Below are 27,940 nucleotides of genomic sequence, written 5' to 3' on the forward strand. Positions count from 1 at the left end.
TGATACAATGCATTGTTCATGCAACAAGCTTTGTGTTTCTTCCTTTTTAAAAACTTGACTAAACAGTAGTTTCCCTACCACTGTGAGTTTCATCTGTACTATGTACTTTAGATTTAAAATTTGCCTTTGATTTTTCTAAAATAAAAAATTAAACATATTTGAATATATTTCCTCCTGTGATTGCAGCAGAGATATAAAAGGCCAAGACCAAGGGCAGTGTTGTTTTTCGCACTGAGTGCCACAGGTGTCATGGGTTGTAATGTTCAGCCACATCTGAATGGGAGTTAATGGAGAAACCTTTACCAGTGTTTTATTTTGATAAATAATAGTTGTACTACAGTCCTGGATGTTTCAATACTGTGCATGGTGGTTGTTAAGAGTACCAGTGAAATATTAATTTTCTACTATGTAAAATGGTAGTTGTCAATGAGAAAATGGCATAAAAAATCAGTCTACTATGCAAATGTACACTAATATAGAAAATTCTTAAGTACACAAACAAGCTAAGAAACACCATGGAGTTAGGATATAGCAATAACATCTGTAAATATCTGTGAATAAGGTGATAGATCTGTGTCACAATATCTGTGACAAAGCAGACATTGCATTAGATGTGCCATATATCCACTCTATTGCCTAATAGGTTTTGCATTTAACTTTGTACTGATCTAAATGTATTGATAAAAAATATTTCGCATAAATGCTGTATAAATTAATAATTATTATTTATTTATTTTATTAATAAAGTAATATTTCGGATTTTTTTTCTTGGGTCATGTTGAGAAAGAAAGAGAAGCCAAACAAACTGTGTTGCCTGTGACTAATAGTAATGCCTAAAGGTAGCAATTAATTTGAAACCCAGCTAATGTGATTAAGGCATGAAAATACTTTCAAATTATCTGTTCTGCTAAGTAATAAGCATGCCTTGATTAAATAAAAAGAAGTGAGAACATCTGTAAAAATTTCAGAGGCCTGCAGGGCGTAACCCTCTCTATTATGTGAGCTTACAATAATGCCTGAAACCACAATACTTTGAATGCTTTTGGTACTTTTTAGTTGTGTTACTGTGAAAGCACCCACTAACCAGTCAATAGATAAATGTCAAGCTTTCTATGTAAATTTTCAGTTTTCCATTGTAGAATAGCCTGGTTGGCTCTTTCAAATTAGGGAAAATTGAGAAGATGTGCATAGTGTGCCATTCTATTTGATAAGTGTAGACTTTCATTTTAGACAGCTGGTTCTTGAAATTGATGTGCAGCACTTAGATGTGCTGCACTATTGTGTATCATTCTAGAAAAGAGATCCAAACCTTAGAGTGTGCCTCCCTAGGCAGAGCCACTGCAGGGACCAGCTGTGTAAATCACTTTCTGGTCCTGCTATTGTTCCAATCTGCAGCTTGCTAAGGTTTTGGACACAGCAGAATTCCTGTTTGTAGGTGTGTGACTTCAGATTGCTTAGCTCATAGAGATGAGATGTTGTCAATCAAAACATTTCAATTTAATGGCTTCTTCTCAATCAGTATTTAACCTTTTGTCTCTCCAAACTAGCCTAAATTCTGAATCTGTTTTGATGTTACTGATATGTTTGAGCAGAACAATTCTACTACTTTCAATATTTACAAAAAACTCAGAGGTGTGTAAATGTATTTCTGGTATGTGCCCATGGTGGTGAGGTCTGAGTGGAAGGGGCACAGAAGAGGCAATCACACAGCTCTGTGTGATAAAACAAAATTTGCTGGCTTTCTTTTGGGCTCTGACTGAGTGAAAGTCTAGAAGGCTCTTCAGAGGGCAGTGTTGGTAAGGAGCACAGAGGATGCCATCTAAAGACATTATTGATTAAAACAGAAATAGTTTGAGCCCCCTTTCCCTTTCTCTCATGGCTGGCTGGAAATAAACAATGAATGTTGCCTTTTTGTGCCAGTAAGTTTATTTTAATAGGATCAATTTTGCCAATGTGAAATTGAATTCAGTTGATGATGACAGTCTTTTACTCTCAGCTGAAAGCACATAAATGGCTATCAAAGACTGTGATATAAAATTTAGATAATTTTTGCTGCTCTGCTGTTATGATTTATATTTGTATTTACAAAGTATTTATAATTGATCATCTTCTATATATTTGTATATAAATGTATTATTATTCAGTCTTTTAAAAAGTAATTATAAATACTTGGAAAATAAAAGGTCATGTTATCCCTTCAGGGCTATTTAATTAATTGGCCTCTAGCAGTTTATTCCCTAGACACTGCTGCAGCATGAGTGAGGCACTGAAGCCTGCTCCTTCCAATAAAACATCTGAATTAAACAAAGCTCATTTGCTGCCCTTCAATTACTGTGATGAACCTATTTACTTCTTTTTCTGTGTCACAGTGATAAATGTTACAGGCCTGTTGTATAAATACTTCATATTACAGATTTTTAAAATAGAGAGCAAGTTTCTGTACAAAAATAATGAACAGTGGGTTTAGAAACAAAGCGAAAAGTGCAGTTCAAGGGAAATAATGAGGGCAGAGTTGTTGTGCTGGACTCTCTGGTTGCTTTTGTTTCCTCTTCATGGGTTGTATTAGGTAAGGGTTATGTTTTCCCAAGCCATGTGCAAGTTTGATATGTACAACCATCAACACTGAGATGATAATTCAAAGAATTTCCTATCCTACCAATGTGTCTGTGACAAGTGAGATACAAAAACTTTTTGGTTTTGTGAGATTTGTTTGAACAGATGAGTTTAAAGAGGTTCTTGGGGGAAAAAGGAAAAAAAGAGAAATTTAAACTCTTGTTATACATCATGTGTTTATTGTTCCTGTACCTATGTGCCTAAAATCTTGTATTTTTGACAATATTTTATTTTGCCTAAATATGCAACTTAGTTGAGAGTATCCATTAAATGTTTGCAATAGTGTCTTAACTGATGTGGAAACAAAAATTACCTCCTTGCTGAGTTGGGCTAGTTAGCTGTTTCTTGTCTTGAGAAAGTATCCATTTTTATAATTACATTTAGATTTATACATTTTTAGATTTAATTAGTAATTTTTAATATACATACATATATGTACACACTGATGCTGCATCCTTATTTGTGTTGGATATGGGGATATGGTTTAGCAACTTTTTGCTTATATTTTCAATTTTATAATAACTAGCAAGTAGAGCTAGTTTCAGCTTTCTGCAATGAAATATTTTTTTTTCTGCAATGAAACTTACAAGAAAGCTCCCAAAAACCAAAAAATACCCTACCAAATTAAAAATTCTAATAACTTCCTTTAAAGACTTAAAATGAATTGCTGTAAAAGAGAAGGCTCTGTAGAGTTCTTAGAGGAAATTCCAGTACCTAAAGGAGCATGCAAGAAAGCTGGAGAGGGAATTCTTACAAGGGCACATAGTGATAGAGCATAGGAAAATGACTTTAAACTTGAAGAGGATAGGTTATATAAAAGGAGGAAATTTTTCATTATGGGCCTCCCAGAGAAGTTGTGGATGTCCCATCCCTGAAATCATTCAAGGCCAGGTGGGATGGGGCTTTGAGCAACGTGGTCTAGTGATGGATGTCCCAGCTTGTGGCAGGGTTGGAATGAGGTCATCTTTAGGGTCCCTTCCAACCCAAACTGTTCTTTGAAATATAGATTTGTATTAATGCTATACAGAACTCTTGAGCCAGTTGATGGAGAATCTGCTATAAGATAAATGTGCTTGTCATGTACTTTTCAATATAAAAAGTCAGTTAAATATTAACAGTTATTTCTGAGGGTTTTTTCTGGTTTTAGAGATACTCTCTTGCAAAATAGAGGCAATTTATAACCTTAAGACTTCAGTTTGTGCAAGCCAGGAAGTGCTGTTGAATGCATCACAAATATAGGTGTGATTTATTTATTTTTAATTTGATGAAAGGTCTCTTAATTCTGGAGTGAATAACTTCAGTGTCAGGGATCTAGGAAGTCAACGAGGAGGATAACAGATACCTGGCTCAGGAGGATATTTGGAGGATTGGTGACAATTCAGATATTACATATCGGAAATAGGTGTCAGTTTCCTAAATGAGAGTTCATCACTGTCTCCATCTTTCCTATGGAAAAAGCTGTGCATTAAAGGCCACAAATGGAGGAAGTACCTTTCCTGTATGGGGGAAGATTGTCGTAATAGTAAATGGCATTATTTCTAAATAATCAAAGTATTTGTCCTCTGTACAAGCAGACTTTTGAAGAATCTTGTACAGATTGTGGGTACCAACCAATTTGAAGTTTTCCTCACTTTCCACTATGATTGAAATCCAGAAGCAATTGTCACCCAAATATGTCACCACCTGGTGTCTGATTTGATAGAGTCAAACTGCTGGGTCAAATTTAGGTCACTGGTTTTGGTAGTCCTTGCCAACAGGTTGCAAAAAATGCCTGCTAAAGCCTCTCTTATCCATGAACCTGGTACCTGAGAGCTGGAGAAGCTCCTTTTGCAGCTTATGCTTATGTTTATGGGGGGTCTGAAATGACCGCTTTGGTGGGGCAATGTAGCTTCTACCTGCTGTGGCTGCTGCCCCACCTCTGACCTCCCAGGGCCCCTGACAGAAGCCAAAGCAGCCTGGCATTGCACCAGCCTGCTCTGTTCCACGGTGTCAGCACTCTGCCTGTGGGATGCCCGTGTCAGGCCCTGCTGCCGTCTCCTCCCAGGGATTACATGATGATGAAATACCCATGATGTGTCCAGCTTGTGGGAGAGAACAGGAGGGAGGTGTCACTGTTCCTCAGAAGCATTTATGGTGAGTTTCCACTGCTGGCCCCAGCACTCTTGGCTGGATGGACTCTCAGTCTGGTCTGGTGGTTCTTGTGCTCCTGATGTGTAGGAAGCCAAGGAGCTCACTGGAGATTCCGGCTGCAGCCAGGCTTTTACAGCCCCAGCATTTGCCTTCGTAGAGCAAACCCACAAGGACCCAAAAAAGGCAGGAGTACGCTTGCTGGCAAATCTAATATTATCTTTCAGAAAACTGTGTCCAGCATGCCAAATGCTATAAATATGCTGTAAATACGAGGTTCCAACTCCTCTGCCTTTTTCTTTTGGTTTTTCAAATGTCACTGTTGCTCATGAAGAGAATGAAAATGAATGAGAGCACAATGAAACAAATTGCAGTTTTAGAGGAACACACTCATCTGGGACCAGGAGGCAGAATTTTCAAAATAGAAATACAGACAAATGATCTCTAATGAGAAAATTATGTAAAAATAATACTGTCACTTTAGAATTTTCTACTTTCCATGAGCAGTTGGATTTATATATATATATATATATATATATATATATATATTTAATTTATTATTTTTAAATGGGGAAATGACCATTTCTCACATTTTGTTCAGTGTTTTAAATGCAGTTGAAAGTTTATGCCTGGCCCAGTTCATAGAAAACTCATGCATCAATAATGTGGGATTTTCATGCACTTGGAAAATGCATTCTGTGTGCTTCCAACAGAAAGCAGCCCCTTTAGTATGTACAATATGTTCATTAAATACTTTTCCCTGTTTATACAAGTGCTCATGTCTCCATTATTCATTCAGGCAGAAACTAATACAAAATGTGGCACATCTGCTGTAGCACGTAAAAGTAACTATAGAAAAGAAAAAAGATTTTTACTTAGGAGGAGGTAATTCTGCTTACTTAAGAGGAATTCTCCTGCATGTTTTTTTCCACAGCTGGAATGTCATCTAATTTCTGATGGATATCAGGTGGCATTAGAGTCCTACATTTGTTTTAAAAACAGGGGGAGGGGTATTTTCTCTGATTCAAAGCTGAAAATTTTTGTGTTAATGCATTGGTGATGCTTTCAGTGGGAGGAGTGGCTGGAACTCGGGGGCCTTCTGGAGCTCAGGGCTGTACCCTTACTAAGGCACTTGATGGTGTTTTCTGTTGAACCAGGTATTATTTATTTTATACTTGCAAAAAATAACATTTTTGAGAATTAAAACTGACCAAGGCATTCACCAAGATTCAAATGTTTCTCCATATTGTGCAACGATGGCCGTTCCCTGTCACAAGACATCTGCTTGCTGGGCTCTCAGCCACTCTCCTATTTCCTTCAAAACCACTAAGAAAGTGATTTCTTTTATTAGTGTTGAATGAGAAAATAATACCAAGCCTCCAGTTTTCATGAAATAGAAATGTTTTCTTGCCCTTCCTGTTATTACAATATTGGTTATCACTACTGAGAAGAGATTCCCTGACACAGTGTCCACCCAGATATGCTTTTCATTAAAGCAGTGACATCTGGTTTCATACTCACAGACACACTGGTGCACAATTTTGCAGATACTATTTTAAGGTTTGAGAATGAGGACTTGATCTTTCTGCATACCTAGAAAGATAGCTGCATTTTAGAGGAATACTTCTCCATCCTGGTTTTACGAGGCAGCATCTTGGTCTCTATGTGCTGGAGAGATCTGAAAAAAATCTGAGCGATTTGGAAATTGATGCTGGCTCCTTGATACTGGGGAAAGTCTTATAATTCCCTGGGAGTTAATTTGGGAGGGCACTGGATACCAAAGGATGCAGGGATCATGTACAAGTAAGTGTATGTTCAGTCTCTCAGCACAGGGCTCCTGTGCTTGTTAAAGATTTTTTGCTGCAGGTCCAGGGCGGTGTAAGAGCCTTCTTGCTGGAGTAGACAGTTCTTACCATTAACTCATGCTGCAGCAATTGCTATAGGCATTTACATAGACCAGTAAAGTCTTGCAGTATCTTTAAGCCATGAGTTATTCTTTTCTTTTTGGGGGATATAATTAGGTAAATTGAGAAACTCATTTTGTAAATGCAGCTTTAAAATAACACTCTGCTTTGCCATTCCATTATGTATATCTGCTGTCAACAGTTTATTTTTTTTAATGGGAGTTTCTGAAAAGTTTGGAAGTTTTCTAAATCCTGATACTTTAATGGAGACTGTAGATGAAATATAATCCTCATCTATTCATAACCAGTCAAAAATAAACAATTTTTTCAAGCCATTAGAACATACAGAGGAAAAGTTCATGAACCAATCATTTGGGGCTTTTGGCAGACCATACGGAACTTTTCTAACAGCTATTTATAAGGTCCTAATGTGTTTATTTTCACAATAAATCTGACTTATTGCTGAATGTGTTGGTTTCATAGTAAAATAAACACTGAAGATTACAAACACATCCTTTCGTGAAGTCTTCTGAAAGTCCAAGGCTTAATTTAATAAATGTGATATTCTCAGTATTGGTTGGGAAATGAGGGCCGGCTCTGAGAAAAAAAAAAAAAAAAAAAAGAAGGAAAAAAAGGACAGCCCAAACCCTTGCTTTAAATTACAAAATCAATTGTCACCAAGTTTACATTATAGCTGAGCCATTTGACATGTAAAAAGTATTAACAATTGATAGGTTGATAAGAACTAAGAATGAACAAAAGAAGGAAGAGTTGTGGTTCAGTGCTGTTATTGAAGGGCTGAGTGGAAAAATGCTGTCTATTTCTAAATACACAAACTTAATTTACAGATTGTTTAAATTTGCTTAGCTTAATTCTGTAAATTAGGAACAAAGTTACATGTAGTTAGGCTGCTTTAAAGTGCTCTGAAAGTTTTTGCATTGTGACTTTTACTGGTTTAATTACAAGAATTTATGTCATCGTGCTGTAAATCAAACTATTTGTGCAATTCCTCCAGTATTTTGCCCATTGCCAGTACCTGAGGTGAGCATCCTACTCTACTAAAGTTAGTGGCTTTGTTACCCATGTTGTTGAGTCATATTTTAGCTCAGATAGATAGTAAAATTTTCAAATCTTCAGAAAAGAATAATCACTCATCAAAAACCTTTCTTTTCTTACAATATATCTTCAGAAACCCTGCCTGATGTGTTTGTGAATGTCCTCATGAAGCATATGATTCCTAATTCTTTTAGTGAATCTTACTAAGCTCTTGACCTCAGTGATGCATTCAGTAATGAGACTGTAGGTTAATTGCATATTGTGTTAGAGGACTTCTTTCTGTCAGCTTTAAAAGTATTGCTTTTGTACTTCACTAGATATTCCCATCTTCTTGTAAGATGAAAATGTATCACTGCCAAACCATCAAGTAGACTTTTGTGGTGGTTTCATTATTTGTTTGTCACTAAATTATCTTTTCTTCATGGTAAAGTCCCTTCAGACTTCAACCAAATGCTTTAAGTTCCACACAATGCAAAGCTGCTTTATGTAAGTTTTATTGTGCTTCGTGTATGTCCATTTGCAAGGGTGGGAATTGAACTTGGCTGGGATTTGGTGTAATGCTGAGCATCCAGTGTCAGACCACTTTATGTAACATAGCATTGTTTCAATATATCATTTATTTTCAAAAGAACTTGAATCGTGGCCATAGAATGTGGTTAATGTGCACGCTTTGTTCTCAAATAGAAGCCTGCAGGATCTCAAACAATTAAAAAGAAGTTGTCATTCCAGTTGCTGAAATGGTAGTTGGGGATAGTTTGGGAACAGCTCCAAGGGACATGCCTGGGAGGGTGGACCTGGATAGCAGATTGTTTTTAAGAAAACATCCTTCTTCTGAGCGATTTTGTGTAAAAGAAGAAAGAGACCATTGAAATCCATTAAAAATACTTTGTATATTTGAAATGGTTTTTAAAGCTTAGAGAAAAATGGACCAGCTGGACTAAGGATCTTAATACACTGCACAGTAGTTGTCTGTTTTCTGGGTGACACAGCGGACATTTATAAATACCAGAAATGTTGGCCTGTGCCAGGTTTGGGTTGGTGAGTTTTTGTTTTGGTGGGGTTTTTTCAGCAGTGGGACAGCCTTTTTCTGCTACTCAGAAAGCTGCAGATCTCTGATATTTCTATCAGGAATTACTGTCCTGTAGAGCTTTTATGAATATTTTGTCTTCCCAGTAAATTATTTAAGCTGTGTTTGATTAGTTCAAAAGAAAAAAAGGTTATAACAATAAACATGGTCATCACATTCCCCATTTTTCTGAAAGTAATTAAGACTTTACTGGCATGCATTCATACTATGGTAGCCTATATATCTTGTGCAGATCCTTAACACTGGTGTCACATATACATTAGATAAGTCAGAATGAACAGATTATTTGGGAAGGAGAATTTTGGTGTAAGCAGTATCATGAAGAGACTGTGCCCAAAGAAATGCTCACAGTTTATAGCATTAACTTCAAATGAACTCCAATATCAGAGCAATCTGGGACACTTTCCTTTATGTAAATCATGTAATTGAAGTTTTGTTTCAGCTTCTACCTTGTATTTCTGTTGTGTTTGAAATAATTGAAAGACAAGAATTTCTTTGACTTCATTTTAGTCTCTCAGAGGTCAGTGACAAAACTTGGATGAATTTTATTCTGATCTCTTTAGGGCAGGGAACATAAGATTTTTGGCTGATACTGCAGATGATTGTATATGGGTGAGCTCATGACCTGTCATTCTATATATATCCAGAATAGGAAAAAAATGTGTTTGCACAGCACAAAAGAGCTCCAGCCTTGACTGGGGCCTTCTGGAGTTCTCTGTATTTTCTTTTGTTGCTGTTGTTGTTCCTGGAAACAAGCAATTCAGCCAAAAATATACAAAAGTACAAAAATACTTTTAATTCTAGTTGATGCAACCCTGGATATCAGCTTCTGTATTTTATTTAACATGTAAATGGCCAGATTTATTAACTTAGTGGAATGTAGCTGTACTTGGTCATGTCTACGTGTTCTACAGCCCTGTGGTTCTAGATAGTTAACATGTACTGTACTACCCCAGCCTCTTAGTAAATCAAGAGTAACAACTTAATCTAAATGTTTACCTGCTTTCTAGATGAATTGCAGTACTATAACTTGGACAAAATATTGGAGACAAACTCCAATATTGAAGGTACAGTAAAATAAAAAAAGTGGCAAATTAATCACCCAAAACAAATGTTTAAATTACAATATCTTGCCATGAAACAGTTCAAATCCCTACTGAAATGGGTGCACAGTTCAGTACATAGTCTCTCAGAATCTATGATATATGAAAATTACTTTTTAGAATTACCTCATTCTCTTTTGTTCTCTGCACTTGTAGGTACTGTGTCACGGAAAAAATTTAATTCATGCCACCTATATAACGTGGCTTTGGATCAGTCACCCACACATTGCATAGAGTCAAAGTTTGAGTGACTATATTTAGCTCAACAAGAGGAGCCTTCATTCAAAACAAAGCCAAAAAAACCTACCTGTCATCTGTCAACATTTCCAACTCATATTTTTTTAATAGCAGCATCCACCAAGCCAACACTTAAAAGCAATAAAATGAATGGTAAAATACATTTTCTATTGTATAAATACAATACATTTTCTATTTCATACATAAAAGACAAGAGTGTTGTCATCATCAGTTATGGAGAAATACATACATGATTGCAAGTAAAACTGCTGAATTTATCTAATGATGATGGATTTTGTTGGATTTTAAACTTGTAGATTTTGAAAACTACTACTACTAAACTTTATCTACAGAATATTTTTGAAACCTGCATAAAAATTCCATTATCACTTTCATTGTTGACTATTAATATTTTGATAAATAAATTACATTTAAATTTCTTGAAAGCCATATAGACTATTGTAAGTTATCAGAGAGCTTGTGGTTAGAGAGGGAGATAAGCTTCTCATTTTTTGGTCCTCTGTGCAATAGATGTCCGCATATGGTTGGTTTTTTTTTGGTATGCTGGCAATTTCAAAATCAAGATATTTTTACTATACTTTTCTTGAGCTGAAAAACTTATTTTCAAAGTAAGTGAAAGTCTTAACTGCTCTCTCCTCTTTTGATTATTGTATGAGTTCTATTTTTCTTGAGGATGATTTAAATGCTGTGTAATGTTTATCTTATTTCATACACTATTTGGCAGGAATGTGTTGGTGTAGTTACTTTCACAGAGTCAAAATCAGCCTCTTACCTTCTCTCCCTCATGCTTGAATGTGCTCAAAACAGAGACAAGTGAGTGATGAAATTTGGGCCTACGTGCTTGCCTTAATATACATCTTTTCAAATCAAAAGACTGCTGTAAAAGTTTCACAGCAAGAGTGTTTTCCTTTTAGGACAGTCCTCTTTTTAATGAGTCTGTGTCCAAACAATGGCAACATTTCTTTTCTTTGTGTTTTTAATTACATTGCCTAGGTAAGAGCATAATTACTTCAGCATTGTATTTGATTTTCACACAATTTTTCGTAATTGACATTGTAAAAACAAATTATCTTTAGTTTCTTGATGTGAAAAATACTATATATTGACGGATGAGCATGTAATCTGTGTGAAAAATGTTTTGTTAAATCATTAACACTAGGTTGTTTGTCTGTCGAATAAACGACCTTTTGATGGCAACAGAGATTTCACTGTAATAGTTTTTAATATTCTTCTTTTCCCATTAGGGCAAGGAGCACCAGTTTTAAAGCAGCCTCTCTTTCACTTTGATATGAATAGATAAATTGTCAAAGCTGCCAACAAGAATGCTTCCTAACTACAGGGTATGTTGTGCGCAACACTGCATACAGTGTTCTTGCTGGTAAACACAAACTGTGCGCAGTTAGTGCTGCAGCTTCCTTCTCATCCTTCCCATCCTGAATTTAATGAGCTGAGCACTGATGAGGTTTTTGAGAATTGGGTTAGTGTGTGCTGAGTGGGAGACAGATAGGGGATGACATTTTTTCTGAGTTGCCCTTTCCCACCACTTATCAGCAGAGGGGAAAGGATAAGAGTGGAATATGTGCATAGTGTATATTGTTCCAGATGAAAATGCAGTTCTTCAGAATTAACCCTTTTAAAAATGCTTTATATGGAAAAAGAAACGCAAAATCATATTTAGCCTCATGATCCATGTCTTTATGAAATTATAAATTGGTTTTAGAGGTATTGCCTGCAGTGTTTCTTATGGGTATTGCACTGTGCTATTACTTAGAAATTGGAGTAGCAATCCCAAGCATGTACCTTAGCACTCTGTGTTGGAAAGGAGCAAGTGTCACATTAATTATGCTCTCTGCTCTGCTTTCTCACCCCTGTCTTGGGTTTTCTTGCTGGATTGAAGAGAAAGTTGATTCTTGTCTTGGCCTATTTCAAAGCCATCTGAAAACAGCTAAAAACAAACTAAACCCAGCCAAATGGGTAGTAAATAATAAATACAGCCCTTAAACAGAAAATTTAGCAGCTTGCTAGCTGAGGAAGTTGCTAAAGCTCCCATCAGCAACCAAATATAGTAGATTTAGTGCTTCTCAGCACTGTCACGTGTAGAACAGATACTTGGCTTTAAAAATGTAGTTCTCAGCTATTCTTTGGAGGCCTAAGCTCTTTATACAGTGAGCAGGGAGAATTAGGTCTGCAAGAAGAGAATCCAAACCAGCCATCATGGCTGAGACACTGAACAGGCATTGAGCCTTTCAGAAGTGCTGAAGCCTGACAAGTTTTTTTCCTGGGACTGGGATTTGCAACCTAATACTTGTACTGAAACCATTCCACTTTAAAGGCATAACTGACTCCATATTTTATTTGAAATGTGGTCATAAAAGGAGATAACTGTGCTTTCTCGACTGGTCTGATGACTGAAGTATCTACTTTGGAAGAGAAGGACTCAGCCTCTTCAACCTGAGCACATCACACTTTCACTGGCCTCTGTGGGAAAGGCCTTAACCAGGACGTAGATCTTGTTGAAATGGAGCTGTGCCAGTATGTATTCAAGTGTTCAAGATTTATGGGGCCAGAAAGAAAAGAACAGAAGCAGACAAGTGCCAAGGGTATTTCTTTAACAAGGAGATAATTGTTTTTACTGTAAACAATTGTTCGATAACATATAAAAATACTGTTTCAGGGAACAGAGATCCCAGCTAGTTTCTTTAGCTCCTGTGTATTTCAAATGTAGTTATCCATCCCTTCTGGTGGAGGATGGTACCAAAACAGTGTCTTCCATTTCTCCAGCTGTCATTGGTTCTTGTAGGAATGCTGCATGGCAGTATTTTGCTGCTCCCTTGGATGCTGGGCTGTGCTTTGCTGTCATGGCTTTGCTGATGGCATCCTCTCAGCCTGCCTGGCCCTGCAGAGAGCCATGGTGTCTGCAGGTCTTGCCTGCGAATCCCAGAAGGGCTCTTGTGTGTCACCAAGCTCTGAGGTGTTGGGCATGCCCAGCACGCTTTCTGAAATTTGGGGAGTTGAAAAGAGGAGGCTGAAGTAGCTGCAGCCATTGGGACGCGTAGGAGGTGAAGTGGGGGCTGTGAATTGCACTCTGGGACTCAGAACCAATGCTCCACTCAAGTTTTACTTTAGTTGTCTAAGTGCTTTTTTGGACCCAGGCCAGCGCTTTCCCTGCCATTCTCCGAGTGACCAGTGTATATTGTCATGGCCCTGCTAGGCATTAAGTCCTTTCTGACTCTGATATGCTTTGAGTTCCTGAAAGTGTTGAAAATTATTTCTGCCATTCAGGGCAATTGATTTGAGGAAGAGATTATCCAATCCTGCTTTTCATTTCAGCAATGTTTTTGTGCCAGTTTGTGAGTGCTTTACATGACTTGACTGGCTGTGCCCCAGCATTCTTTACTGATACTGCTTGTATGAATTTAACAAGTATTTTATGTCTCAATATTGGCTAAATGAAAATAACTTAGAAAAGGAAGACTCTCTAAATAATGTGTGCATTATTTATGGAGCTCTATGCCAGCTATTGCTAATCTGCTGAGGTGAGTTATAGTAACAATTCTCAGGAATTCTCTCTCGAAATTTCAAAGTAGAAATTAAATTCAAAATAGGAAAATTGGAATGACCTGCTCTCCAGCAAGCCGGTTTTACATCAGGCTGTCTATTAGGGAGATTTCTGGTCATCTTCTAATAAAACAGTTGGATTCTGCTAGTGTACAAATAGCTATAAAGAACTTTAATTCACAATTACCTAGAATTGAAATCAGCATCACAGAGTTAGAGTTCAGCTGAGAAGGTTTGAGACCACTTGAAAGAAATGACAATGTAGAAAGGAATTGTCACTTTGAAACACCATTGTTTCCCCACTAATAAATGTCTCCTAAAGAGAGAAATATTTTAGTGGTTTTGAATAAGAAGGAGACATGGCAGGGTCCAGGGTCAAGTTTAATTTTCTTGAAGTAAAATAGCCATGAGGGGAGTTGCTTTTGCAGATGATGAGTTGAGAGGCTGATGTACCACAACCCAAACTGCATAATGAGCAGTTAATTTTGTTTCAAATAAAAGAACATAGTTTCATTATTAAAACAATAGAGAGTAATAAAAGATATTATGCTTTGTAATTTTTCCATTGGTGGATGTTGTTCTGTTCTCCTATCAGAGTCTTTGGAAGAATAACAAAGTGTAGCCCTACTGATGTTTAGGAATATAAAGCTTAGTTTATGAAGGACTAGTGAAGCCTCATCTGTGCAAGTTTCCTTCATTAAGAGATGCAGGAGATATTTGAAATACATAATCTAATTTAACTTGATCATTAATTATTACTTACGTATTTACTACTACTACTGTTATTATATAAAATTATTAAAATTGTATGTATTATGTAATTTAAATACTTTGAAGCATTCTCTATGCTATTGTGTTTTGCTGGTACAATATTCATTATCTTTATGCTCCATATGTCTCATATAATCAAGATGTTTTTGCTTTTATATACATTATTTAATATCATATGACTTTAATAATAATAACATATATCTTTATATATCACATTAATTATCCTAGTATCTAAAAGTTTCATAGGAAGACTACAGAAGAATTAATACAATTACATTTTTTAGTAAAAATGAAGTTTGCAAATGATAATCATAAATCATAATTCAATAATTCATTTTGCTGGACTATAATGTCAAGAAGCTATTTTTATTTTTGTCTAAAAACATTTAGATCCCAGTCAGTGCTGTGAAGTGTTTTAGGAGTAGGCACTGGATCCACCACCTTTTAAAAGACCAAAACACGGTGTGTTTCTTTTCATGTGTAAAAGACTTAAAATGTTTCAAAATGGGAGGAATGTATATAAGACACATATTTTTGTTAAATGTAATCCCAGGGAAATTGTTTAGTGAAAATACATCTTCAAAATTATTACAGTTGCTGCATGAACAGGAAACAGTAAGAACATGACAAAAGCCAGGAATTTCTTCTTGAAATTGAGAGGATAGGAATGTAAGCAAAGGGAATGAAATACAGGGTAAATTACTACTGGTTAAAAGTGAGAGAATTGATTAGAAACAGAATGAAAGAAAGTTGTGTTAGACAACTGCAGGCTGGAATGAAAGGTTATAATTTGCAGATCACTTTTGGTGTCAATTTAGAATTAAAAGCATCTTTCCTGTTGTTAGTGCAAAGCACTTGTACAATTAAATAAAATGCCAGTTCCTCAGGGTCAGCTGTAGCTGCATTCCTGACCCAGAGCAGTCTAATGGTGGACGGGTTTAGATACATTGATTTGATGTAAGAGTTGTTATTCCAAGGAATTACTTTTAAATGCCTCTTAAAATGCAGGTATGTAAGACAGCTTGGCAGTGTTTCTTAGGAGTTTTGGTTGAACTCTTGTTGTTGAGTCATAGTTTTCCTGCAGTATAAATTTTTACTTTACAAAAGAGTTCATTAGACACCAAAATTGTTCTTGCCTTAGCACAAACTTTAAGACTTTTATCAGGGCATTGTATAGTAGGAAAAATATAAAAGATATTCTATATAAAAAATAAAAATTAAATATTATATAAAAATTAAATATTGTGATAAGTGACACGAATATAAAATAAACTCACTTGTAAAGTTAGTTTATAGGGCTGTCTAAATCATGAACAATTTCTTTGTCCTGGGATTTTTTTTGAAATGTACGTAACATAGTTTAGCTGTATTTCAGCACATCACTTAATTAAATTTATGGATATTTCAGCTTCTGTTTCCTGTTAGGACCACAAATAGTCTCTTAGTCTGATGTGCAGTCAGCCAAGGTCAGCCCACCCCAATGATCTATCCATCTGAAATGTTATGTAGTGATGTCATTAAGATAACACTTGATTTGTGTCAGATGCTGTCATCCTTTAAGAAGATGTAGCAAGAGCAGATTTATAAATACACGTGTTAAAGTAGCCACCACAAAGTCCCTTTTCTTGCACCAGGTTCTTGCTCAGCAATGAGGCTGTGCCAGAGCTCCAGCAGCCCTGGGGTTTGTTAAGAGGGCTGCTCATACTCAACCCCCAGCTTTTGTGTGCCCCCATGCCTGCAGGAGGGTTTGCTGAGCAAACTGAATTATTTGTGGGAGAGAATAGCTGGATCCCAGGCCTGACCTAGGAAACCTGTGGAAATAAAGCACTGTTTCTGAGGGCCTGAGGGAGAGGCAATGTGATGAAAGTAGAAGAGATGCCATGAAATAAGGTGTGAGTAAATAAGCTGGGAAAAGTTCTGTTACTCTGTGTGGCGAGAAGGATTGATAAGGAAGGGATGCCTCACTGAACAAAACATGCCAACAGCTTTCAGCAATAATGATCTCCAACAATAACATACTCCTTCTTTCCCCGCATCCTTTTTTTGTGTTTACTTTCCTGTTTCCTCCATTTTTTTGTGTTCTTTCAGGCTATGAAGACCTGTGAGTGTTCCTGTGGCCCCAGCTTCTATTGTGTTTTATTATGTCTGTGTTGATTTCTGTTTGGCTTTTCAATAATCTTTGCATATCCTAATGAATATCCTAAAGGCTGAATAACTGAAACTTTTATATAAGCAAAAGAAAATTTATTTTAAAACTCTATGATTTTGCCTAAAACACTAGTGGATGAAACAAGGCATGAAAATCACTGAAAAAGAACATTTCAAGTGGGACCAACAGAGACAGGTTAATTATGTGCCAACTTATTATTTATAATAGAATATATTTTGACTTGAAATAATTATTGGCAGTTTTGAGATAGAAGAAATAAGATTTTTTTAGTTTCTTTAAAATAATTTTTACTTGAAAATCTCAACATACACGTGGTATAGAATATAAAGTATATGGCAATGAATTTAAATAATGGGGAGAAATTATACATTCACATAGAAACTCTGGTCATATTTTTCACCTCGTATGTAGTTTGCTCATCTGTATTTTGCATGAAATCTTAGCAAGAAGTATTTTAAAATTTCTGACATTTACCTGCAGGTAAGTGCAATTTTATAAAATGTGCACTGAAAATCTCAAGGAAGTTCTGCAGAGAGCTCACATTAACCCTCATTTCTGCAGAAGAAAATTCTGCATGCCTTCTCATTAACACGTGTGGTTGGTTTTTGAAAAACTAAAATTTGTCTGTGTTATTACCAAAGACCCAGTTTATATAAAACAGGACTTTCTGGGGAAGGATTCTCAGGCCAGTCTTCCAGCAAGATTTAATTCCTCTGAGTTAAACTGCTTATAGGCAATTCTTGCCTGTTATCCTAAAACTCCTTACTGGCAGTTTAAATTGACAGGATTTCTGTGCAATTAATGTTGCCTCTGACACTGACTGAATGAAGTGTTCAGATGGTTTCTGTATTTGTTTCCCCGCTCCTGTTCTGGAAAGGGCTTCCTTCTCTGTAGGATGCTGGAATGTATCTGGGCACTGCCGTGTTCCCAGGTAAATGGGAGCACCTGGAGATGGGTGGAGATCTCTCAGTGTTGCCGTGTCCCCAGCGCTGCACATGACTCCCATCATGAGCTGAATCATTACTGCAGGTCCCTGGACTCAGTGTCTATCTCAGTGTCCCTGTTCTTTGTGATATTGTTAATTAAGATTCTTTCTCTTTTGATGAAACTCTGAAGCAAAAGTAAGTAGGAAGAAAGATGGAGTTGCTCCTTGACATTTTTTAATTGATTCAGCTTGCGTTTTGAAGTGTTCTACTTCTCTATTTTAAAAACAGTAGAATGAAATAAATGCTGTAGGAAAGATGATTCCTATTTTCTTGATCTACACTGAGTAACAAACTATCTTAATTTTGGTTCAAAAGTACTCCTAGATTAATCTGTGTGCCATCTGCAGGTACTTATTTTTCCTTTACACCTCAGGCTAAAATTCATTCCTCTTTTCTTTGGATGTTTTAAGTCCTGTAATCTCAAATTGAAATTCAATAATGAATCACTTGTGGTTTTCCAGCTCAATCTTGATACAGTAACAGAAAAAGAATAAAATATTTCCTTATTTCCACCTTTCCACGATACGATGGATGTATATTTTAGAGTTCTCTTATCTAACAAGAAACCACATTTTCATTACATTTCTGATACTTGGTATAAAAAGGAAAATCTCCATATTTTATTATGAAAGATTAATTCAGATGCACTTTTGAAAATTCTGGGTAAATTTCCAGTATTTCATGCTATTTTTGTACTATAATTCCAGAATTTGAAATTTGACCTAGGAATGTTGAATACACTGTGCTGGAAATCTGTAAAGCCAAAGCAATGCAGTCTCAAAATGTGGAATAACTACTCCTTTCTCAGCAGAAAGCATATTTTACCCACTTTCTATCTGTCAGTTTTACATTTTATTTGGTCTGTGTGTTTTGTTAAAAAAAAAAAAAAGGTTGAGGATACTTTTCCCCTGACTTTTTAAATTTCTTTACAGTTTTCTCACAGACTGGAATTAATCTCTGAACTCATTTATTTTTCTTCTTTTTTCTTTCTTCCCCCAATGATTAGATTTTTTGCAAGAGGCATGGGGCACATGTCAAGAAACATAAGCCGTGCTGAACTGCCTTCTAGGCATGAACACAGAGAGAAGCCCCAGTAGGTGCAGAATTTAAGGAGGCGTCTGGCTCTTTGCAGCTACCAAAGGTTTCGGTGTTCCTCATGTCTCTCCACAGTTATGGACAGACACAAGTTCTGCCATTAATGCCAGATCTGTCACTGTACACCAAGGCCTTGGTGCCAGCAGGGAGGCATTTTCTGCTGGCACTGCAGAGTTATGGAGGCCGAAACCCACTTTATCTGCTCTCAGCATTTATTTCTTCTGACCTTTCAGTCTTGATTGAGCCCCATACAGCTGCTCCAAGTGACCCCTCCTTGGGGGCGGGGGGGCACAGCCACTCTGTCCTCAGTCCCCAGGTTACAAGTGCCAAGCATCTGCTTCTGTGCCTAATGGGATCTCACCACATATGTCTGGGTTTGTGGCATAAAAAAGAAAACATATAGGAACAGTTGCATATGCTTGGAATGCTGAATTTTTGTTTCTTAAAAACATGCCAAAATAGAAGGATACGGAAAAAGTAGATGATTTTTCTTCATTTGAAAATACATTTAAATCTGAGCGATCAATAACAAAATGCTGAAAGTAGAGGCAGGTGCCAAACATCTTTGCACCTATATTCTGATTGTTCAATGCTATATTTAGAATGAAACTGCATTAATTAATCTTTTAAAATGTTATTTTTCTCATATACATTATAAAAATGTATCAACAAATGTTGATACTGACAGTCTATCTTTTTTTATCTTGTTTTACCAAGTCTTTTAGTCTTTTTGTTTCTTACTTGGCATGCTGCTCCTTCAGTTTGAATACCCTGAGTCTTACATTCTTGTTCTATGACTATTACTGTGAAGATGAAATAACTTATAAGATTCTATGGGATTCTTTGAGCAAGCAAACTACCATGAAGCCTCTCTCTGTTTTGTTTCAGCTGCCATTATTAGTACTTTGTTTTACACTTTTAGGCATGTTCCTAAATAATGAATAACTGCCAAATTACCACAGCACATTTGATGTGAATGAGTCATCAGCCTTAAATTAAAAACCGAAGTGTGATGACCTTTCTGTTGTTCTGCATGTCATAATTGCCATCAAGTGATGGGTCTGAAACCTCTGATCAGTCATTAGCACCTTGAGCAGACAGCAGTCATATTTTTGTCTAGTCGTTAGGGTCTATTGTTTTAGGGAATCCAACCAGTAATGGCGTGGATTAAAAAGGGGAAATGAAAGTAAAATGCATCATCAGCATGCTAAGCAAACAAAAGACCTATAGCCTCTGTGTCTGGAAAGGCAGACCATTATTGGACAATTATTGTCCATATTACTGTGCATGTTTATATTTATTATCTGATGTTTCTAACAGAAAAGAATTTTGTCTTTATCTCTTGGATAACTGAGATGTAACCATAGCTTATCTGATTCTGGAAAGTAGGTTAAATATCTGCTCTCATAATTTAAAAAAATAAATTAAAATAAAGACAACAAAAGAGCTCTGGAGTTCCATGGGAGCACGTTAGTTAATTTAGTTACTGATGATGGCACCAGGTAACTGATGTTACTTAATCTGCTTATTTAATGACATATGTTTGTTCAACAATGCATTTACCAACAATGGAGATGAAAATAAGTTTTGATTATATCTATGCCACCAGAGTACAAGAAAGGTACTGGTTCCTGTACCGATGGGTACCTTTGAAATGTTTTCAAAACTCATTTTGCCAATATCAACCTAATTCTTGTTTCTTGTATTCAGGAGCGCCAGCCCTGACTGTCACTGTCATGGTGGTGGAATAGGTGCTAATTATTTTCTTCTATCACTGGCTATGCCTCTTTGCTACTGCAGTGACCATAATCTTTTCTTCAGAGATCTCAAGTCTGCATTCATTTCTTGGGCAAAGGTGACATTTAGTTTAGCAGTAATATTTCACATGAGAAAGAAGTTGAAGGTGTGATCTTATTTTTTTTGTTTTGTCTGTTGTTGTTTCATAGTAGTATGCAAAATGTGGAAAGTCAGTCATATTTCATTGGTATTTGGCATCTGCTCAACAACTGATTGCTCTTCTCAGAGCTTTTTTGGAAAGTTTGCAGCACCATAATGACAGCTTTCTAAACACAGATGTCCTCTTGGTACAACCTATAATTTTTTATGAAAGATGTATCGATGTCAGGAATTTGAACAAAGTACTGGAATTAGTTGAATATTCTTGTTATGAATATGTATTCAAAATATCTACAGTACTTATATTGTAAGTTGAAGAAAGAATATGCAATGTCTGAAGGCAAAGATGTAGGTACAAAACATCAGAATATGGTTTAAGATAAAGTGATTCCTTTGTTAATGGGCTGTCTATACTTCAGTGAACTTTTCCCCACTATGTTCTGTATACTGTGTAAGTGCACACAGAGATCTTGAAGCATCAAGAATCTCAGGAATACATTCAGATAATCAGGGATTTGGCCATGGAAGATGTCTAACAGCTGAGAGGCCAGGAGTAGTTACTAAATGTTCTTGTGATGTTCCATTAGTAGCCTGTTCCTCTTGTTTCATTTACCTCTCAGCTAAGCCATCAGGAAGTGAATACTTCAAACACAAATTCCCTCTCCTCAAGTCAGCTATTTTTCTTACGGTTTCTCTTAAGAAAGTAAAAGTTAGTTGAAAGCTTAATGTGTAAATAGGTAAACTTCCAGCAGCCTGTGGTTCTTAGTGAAGGAATCCTTGATTGTATTTACCTGTGGGCCTATTATTTGCAAATACCTACAAATAAGAAGACAGTGCGTAGTGGTTGTTGGATGTAATTTATGTCAGCTCAGACTTGCAGGTGAAAAGGAAAGTCTCCTCTGTAACCATTTGAGATTGTTTTTTAGTGATAACACAGTCTATATTCTATATAGTTCTTCTACCTATTTAGGTCAAGTTAAGATCAGAGTGCCCTGCAACTCTAATGATATTAGAGGAAACATAGCTCAATAAATATTTTCCCATTTTGATTTTGTGCAGCTTTGCAGCCAGGATAAAAGTGCTGCAGTTTTTATGACTATAGCTAACTTCATGTAGCTTCCCTCTATCTGTACTTGTACATGGCACTTGGTTTTGATTTAATTTCAGGTCTATACTCCCACACCACTAATGACACGTCATTCAGATTCAGAATAGATACTTTAAGGTTAGAATGCAGCATCAGAAATGATGGAAAATCATAACTGTTAGTTAGAAAGTGCTTTCTTTTTGGACTTCAAATGGGTCATGCTGTGGTCAATATTATGATACTGGGGTTCTTTCACTTCCCTTTTGCTTTTGGTTGATGATAAAATCACTTGTCTGGTATATGTGCATGTGTGTGGTCCAGCCTGGGCTGCTCTTTGGCTCCTCTTGGATCATGACCTTTTGCCAAACCTCAGCAGTAGCTCTTGGGGAAAAAATGTAAACACACAACCAAATTTACTCTGGTTTCTTTATTTAGCTCAGTGCAACTTAATTCTAATTGCTATGAGGCTTCAATATGACAAACTTTTTCCTAAATCAGAAAATGGGAGAAGCTAATTTAATAAGTTAATTATAGTAATTTAGTAACAAATACAAGTGGCTGGGAAGAAACTGGGATCTCCTAATGCGGAAATATGAATTTTTGATTTTCAGCAGTTGTAATAATTTTATTTTTTAATTTTAATCACATTAAAAGAAATGCTCAAGAATCACAAGGAATAAAACACCTATTTTGTTAGGCCAGAATTATATGGAAACATTATGCAATAATACTAATTGCTAAGAAAGTGCCAGAATTGTGGGTAGTGTAATTATCTACAATTTTCTGAGAACATCCTTACAAAAATGACCTACCTATTTTAAGTGTAATTTCCAAAATGAGGAAGCCAGATGTCTTGTTTGTGACAGTGTAAGTGATGGACACTTTTCCATGTAATGGTCTACCTTCTAGACCATAACATTAAATGAACTTTTTTTTTCCCTGTGGGTGATAGTTGAGGGTTATGCTGGTTTTTCCAATGTGGTTACAAGTTATGGGGAAACAGGGCAGTTTCCACAAACAAGAACATAGAAGATTTCAGTAAATGGAAGGCATTTTGTCTACTAGGTTATTTTGACTGTCATTAAAACTCACCTGTCAACAGTTTGCCACTTACCCTGACTATTTTATATTTGTTCTGAGCTGTTACCAGTGGCTATGAGAGCTGATCACTTTGCCTGATTGCAACTTTCAGAAGGTTTAGATGAGTTGCCAGTTAACATAGAATGTATGTAATTGATATAAAGATTAATTATTAAAACTGGCAGTTTCCCCTACCTAAAATGCACATATTTGCAGATGTACTATGCCTCTTAAGTTGTTTACAAGTGTGTAAACACTTCAGTGTAAAGTTTGAGGTAGATTTTTGCTTTGTCTTATGAGTTATAAGAATATGGCTGTTCTATGATGAAAACAGTATTCTTCCAGTCATTTTTATATGGATTTACTTCTGCAAGCTAAATAACTTCTTTGACCTGAGTAGTTACATATTTAACATACTGTACAAGCAAGAGGAGTAGATACAAATGTTCAGTATAGAATATTTGAATGTTAAAAAAGATGAGGCTTTGACTCACCCACAGAACAAAAACCCTAAATTATCAAAGGAATAAACACTTGTGTAGATTAAGTTTTGCCAAACAAAAGACTCATCCTTGCAAGCTGACTCTGGAGAATGGTGTGCAGAACTTTTGTTTAAACAGTTTTATTTATGAGAAGGTGTGGAAAACTCACAGTTAAAGAAGTGGTCAGAACTTCTTGAGTGAATGAAGACAGAGAAAGTAAATCTAGTAGCTGCCTCTGATACCAGGGAACTAAGATGAAAATGTTTGACCACAAAATATTTAAAAAACCCCTAAATCTTCTTCCAGTTCTAAAAGACTTCTTCAAGACTGTTAGTGTCTCAGGCTGAAAGCTGAACTTGACTCTTAAAGAGTCCAACTCAGATCTTAGTTAGGGACAAATCACTCATTAGCATTGTTTCTATAATAGAATGGGCATGAGCTACAAGTTTTTGGAACTGTATTCAAGAGATGTGCAAAAATGACTAGAAAAGTGCAGAAATGCTTATTTATGATTTTGACTTAGAAAATAAAATATATCCTTCTGGGAAATAAATATTTGGGACGAAATCTTGCTATATTCAGGCCAATCACAGGTAGTGAACTCAAGCTTTCAGCAGAGTGCATTTTATCTGCAGTAAAAAAAGTTATAATAAGATTATTCCTATGTCTGTTGATCCATCCATGTTTTGGCAGAGCCAAGCACTGTATGTGCTGTAATTTCTGAAGGTGGCCAGCCTGAGAATCAGCACTGAAATTAGTGAGCACCAGTTGCTCCCTATGAATTGCAAATTGTCAGAAGATGAGCACTGCCTACAAGAATTTACAACATTTGTCTCCTAGGCCTGCTTATCTGGTTGCACTGAAGGCACTTCCTCAGGGTTCACATCACAAAAGTCTTTGAGACAGTTCAGCAGTGAATCTCTGTGGGGACTGAGCTGAGAGCAGTGTCATGGCCCCAAGCTCTGTGTCAAGAGCAGACAAGATTACTAATGCCAGTGAAATATTCTTTATCTGTAAAACAGCCAATGCTCTGGATTGTCAGCGAGTGCAAAATGAAGCACCAGTCTGCCAAATAGGAGAAAATGCCTGTATTTCAGAACAGAAACCGGACCTGTCTGTCTCACATGCCAACTGCTTTGCCTACACTAGGTGGAAACGAGAAATTTATTAAGTGTAAAGTGCACAGTACAATGAATAAGCAAGCTAAAAGGCTCTTGCTTTGCTGACTAATTACTTCATTCACTCATTGATTAAAACATTTTTTCCTGGGTGAGAATGGCTGGTAGGCTTGTTTTGAAAAGAATAAATAGGAAAAGAAGAATTAAAGCAAACAGATTTTTTTTTAAACATCTAATCTTAAACGTCTTGCTTGGAAAAATATGTTTTTATAAACTGTGGATGATGTACTGTTTTTGATGCTACTAGCTAAATTCTTAGTTTTAGCTAAGACAGATAAAGGTTAGAATTGCATTGCATTTCACACTCCACATGTGTAACAGTGGTAAAGTAGGTAAAATGATAATTAACTGCTCCTCCTATTATGTCTCTCTAGAGATCTGAAGAATAATTTGATCAGCACAATTGAGCCAGGGGCCTTCTATGGGCTTTCAGAACTGAAGCGCCTGTAAGTATTAATTCCATTTGAATTATTCTGAAAATTGTGTTTGTATCGACATTTCTATCCTTGGGCAACTCAAATATGCCACCAAGCAATAATCAAATAAGGGCACTGGCTGTAAAATAGAAAATCACACACTCTGCTTTTTACATTTACCATGCCTTTTTTCCCCTTCTTCCCCTTTGTTCTTCTTTTTAATTTTCTTTTTTACCTTTTGCCATTTAAAATCATCAGTTTAGTCTCTGGTAAGTGTACTAACACATACACCTACAAAGGTAAAAGCATGCCTAATTAATGACTAAGCAGATGATATATCACTGTAGACATTAATGAGAAATAAACAGTAGACAGAAATAAACACTAAACAGTTCAGATGTGTGTGAACAATGGTTTGTGCTACACTAACTTTTTTTTTTTTTTACTTTTATCATAAATCAGCCCTATCAAATACATTACTAGAAAGGAAGCTTTGTCATACTGTAGAGTTTGTCTACCATTTTCCATACCATCAGCCTTGACTTTGCTTGATATTTTTTACTTTTATAATGGTTTTCTAAGGAAACACAATCTTACACAGTATATTCCCTGTTCATCATTCTTGCAATTCTGTCTTGGAAAAGGCTCTCATAGTACTTTCAGAAGCACTGGCTGATTTTTAAACTATGTTTTAGAGGGTAACAATATCTAAGTTAGTAGGATTCTACGGCTGGGCATTTTTCTTTTAATTAACAAGGACTACAGACCCTCCTTAGTTGTACTCAGCCTAAGGAAAAGTGAGATGAACCCTTTTTTAATTATAATTTTCCAAGTGACAGCTTCCAAATATCCGTGCACTGGCTAACTAGGCCATCAGCACATGCCAGGCATTTTCCAAGCCATCGTGTATGCTGTTTTATGAGAAAACCTATAAGAAAACAGGGATTATTTTAATGGGATGGGAAGATTTAGACAAGAAGGAGAAGGATTGCAAATCCACAGAAAAATAATTTTACAAATCCTCTGCTTTTCTGCTGTGTGGTAGTCTTGAGCCGCTGCGTGCTGGGAGCGCTGCAGAAGGTTTCTCTCTCTGATCTTGCTGTAGCTGTGTTTTCTAGTACCAGCCTCTCAGTTCCAGTGTGTTGCATAATAATGATGAAGCCAGAGTAGCATATACATTTTTAACACAAATAAGATCATTAGGTTTGAAGCTTTCTTGCTGGCTCTGTGTGCAGGGGTAGCAGTAGGATGCAACAATAAGGATGAGCGCTAATTGTTGCTTTGGCCGCACACTCTAATAACACAACCCTGACCTCTTGTGGGAAAACCAGGAAACCTGTGCACGTCTGGGCTGCTCATCCACTGAATGCACAGGTGGAGCCTTTAGGTCAGCCAGGAGAAGGGAATAAAGGGAGAGGAACTCATCAGGCATTGGACAAGAGGGAAGAAAAGAGTCTTCAGCACAGTACAATTGGCAATGTTGAGTTTTGTCATGCCAAATCTCAAAAAACCCCCTTACTGATATGCACAAGAAACACTGGGAGCAATTTAGAGACAGAATTGTTTAATTGCTAGACTACCACATTTGATACAAATCTGTGTAGTTCCATGGTAAACAAGAAAATATCTTCCCTCCTTCAGTGTGCAACTGTTGGGAGGGAGACAGTACAGCAAAAGGAATAAATAGTATAAACTCCTGTTGAATATTGAATACAGTAATTACTTTAAGACTATGCATTCATATCTCTTTATTTCCCATGTAAAATATAAATGATGCTGAGAAAAGCAGAAGCTGATGTAATGTGGGCAACTGCAAGAGAAATGGCTATGGCAAGTCAGACAGACAAGCCACAGGCTCTCAGAATGTTTTCTGTGAATGATTTGGAGATCTGTTATTATTTGTATTTGAATGACAAACTGAATTATTTCTAGGGTTTACTCAAAAAGGTACACACAAAATTAATGGAAATTGAAAAATTATGAATCACTAAAATGATGGCATTTGGTTATTCAACACAGAAGAGTTATTTTCTCTAACATCAACTTTGTGAGTCAGCATTAGTAAGTTAATGTTTAACTCCTGAAAAGGAGGACCAGCTTTGTACATTATGGACTGAATTGTGTTTAATGTAACAGGTATTAGTCTGGGGAGAAGTGTAGCTAGTTGCCTTTTCTTTTTGCTGTTCTGTTTTTTTGAAAATATGTTTTACAATACAGAAATTTCAGTCACTGCTATATAACTTCTTACAAAAATAGCACTTACTGAAGTAAACTTTGAGAAAATAGCATTATTCTTTCATTTTGGTAAAAATGTGATTTTAGTGTGTGCCTGTCTTAAAGAAATATGCACCCATATTGATTAGTATAGACAAAATCTGCTTTTGCTACCCAGATTATGCCCCACATTGTGATGCAATTCTTCCATATGTGTTCAGACTTTGCCTAGACAAAAGCAAAGCATTACCCAACCAAGAATTCTGGGTAGGTTTTTTTGTATCTTCTAATGGAAAGGTATGTAGACGCATATATATATATACACATATACATATATATATATTTGTCTTAAATTTGCATTTTTAGAGTTCCTATGTAGCTTTTATGAGGAGAACTTAAAGAATAATGCTAACATGAAATTAATGCAGTATATTGTATCCTCAGTATTATCTCAGCTGTTCTCTACTTAATATCCTTGACAAGCATTTAAGAAATATTTTCATTCTAATGTGAGGTTTCATCATATACTTGCACAACAATATATTCTTTGTCTGATAGAAGACAACTTCATACTGAACTCTAAAGAGATTGCCTTCATTTTCCAGCTAATTGAATGAGTTCCCATGAAAGCAGTAACTGAATTTGTCAAACTGCAACCTTTAGTCTTCCATTTGATTACTTTAGTATTCTCATGTATCAGTAGAAAAATATGGAATCTGCACACTGTAGTAAAGGAATCAGAAAACTACCTCTAATTCTAAAACAAGAAAATACATTCAGATCAATTTTAACATTTTTCCTGGCTGCATGATCACTTAAAATCCTTGCATAATTGCAATTATTTTTTAAAAAATGTACT

At 36.2% G+C, this 27,940-nt stretch overlaps 1 protein-coding gene across 2 annotated transcripts in view; it reads left to right on the plus strand.

Moving 5' to 3' along the window:
• Positions 1-27,940, plus strand: part of ADGRA1 (adhesion G protein-coupled receptor A1) — a 252,829-nt gene that overhangs the window by 69,345 nt on the left and 155,544 nt on the right. Inside the window, exon 3 of one of the 2 annotated variants that reach the window (XM_064716632.1) lies at positions 24,826-24,897. The exons of the other annotated variant lie outside the window; for it this stretch is intronic. Coding sequence (XP_064572702.1) covers positions 24,826-24,897 — 72 coding nt within the window. The remainder of the gene's footprint in view (positions 1-24,825; positions 24,898-27,940) is intronic. 2 annotated transcript variants of the gene reach the window in all.

This window comes from Zonotrichia leucophrys, chromosome 6 (assembly GCF_028769735.1).
Source record: "Zonotrichia leucophrys gambelii isolate GWCS_2022_RI chromosome 6, RI_Zleu_2.0, whole genome shotgun sequence".
In the NCBI taxonomy this organism is placed as follows: domain Eukaryota; kingdom Metazoa; phylum Chordata; class Aves; order Passeriformes; family Passerellidae; genus Zonotrichia; species Zonotrichia leucophrys.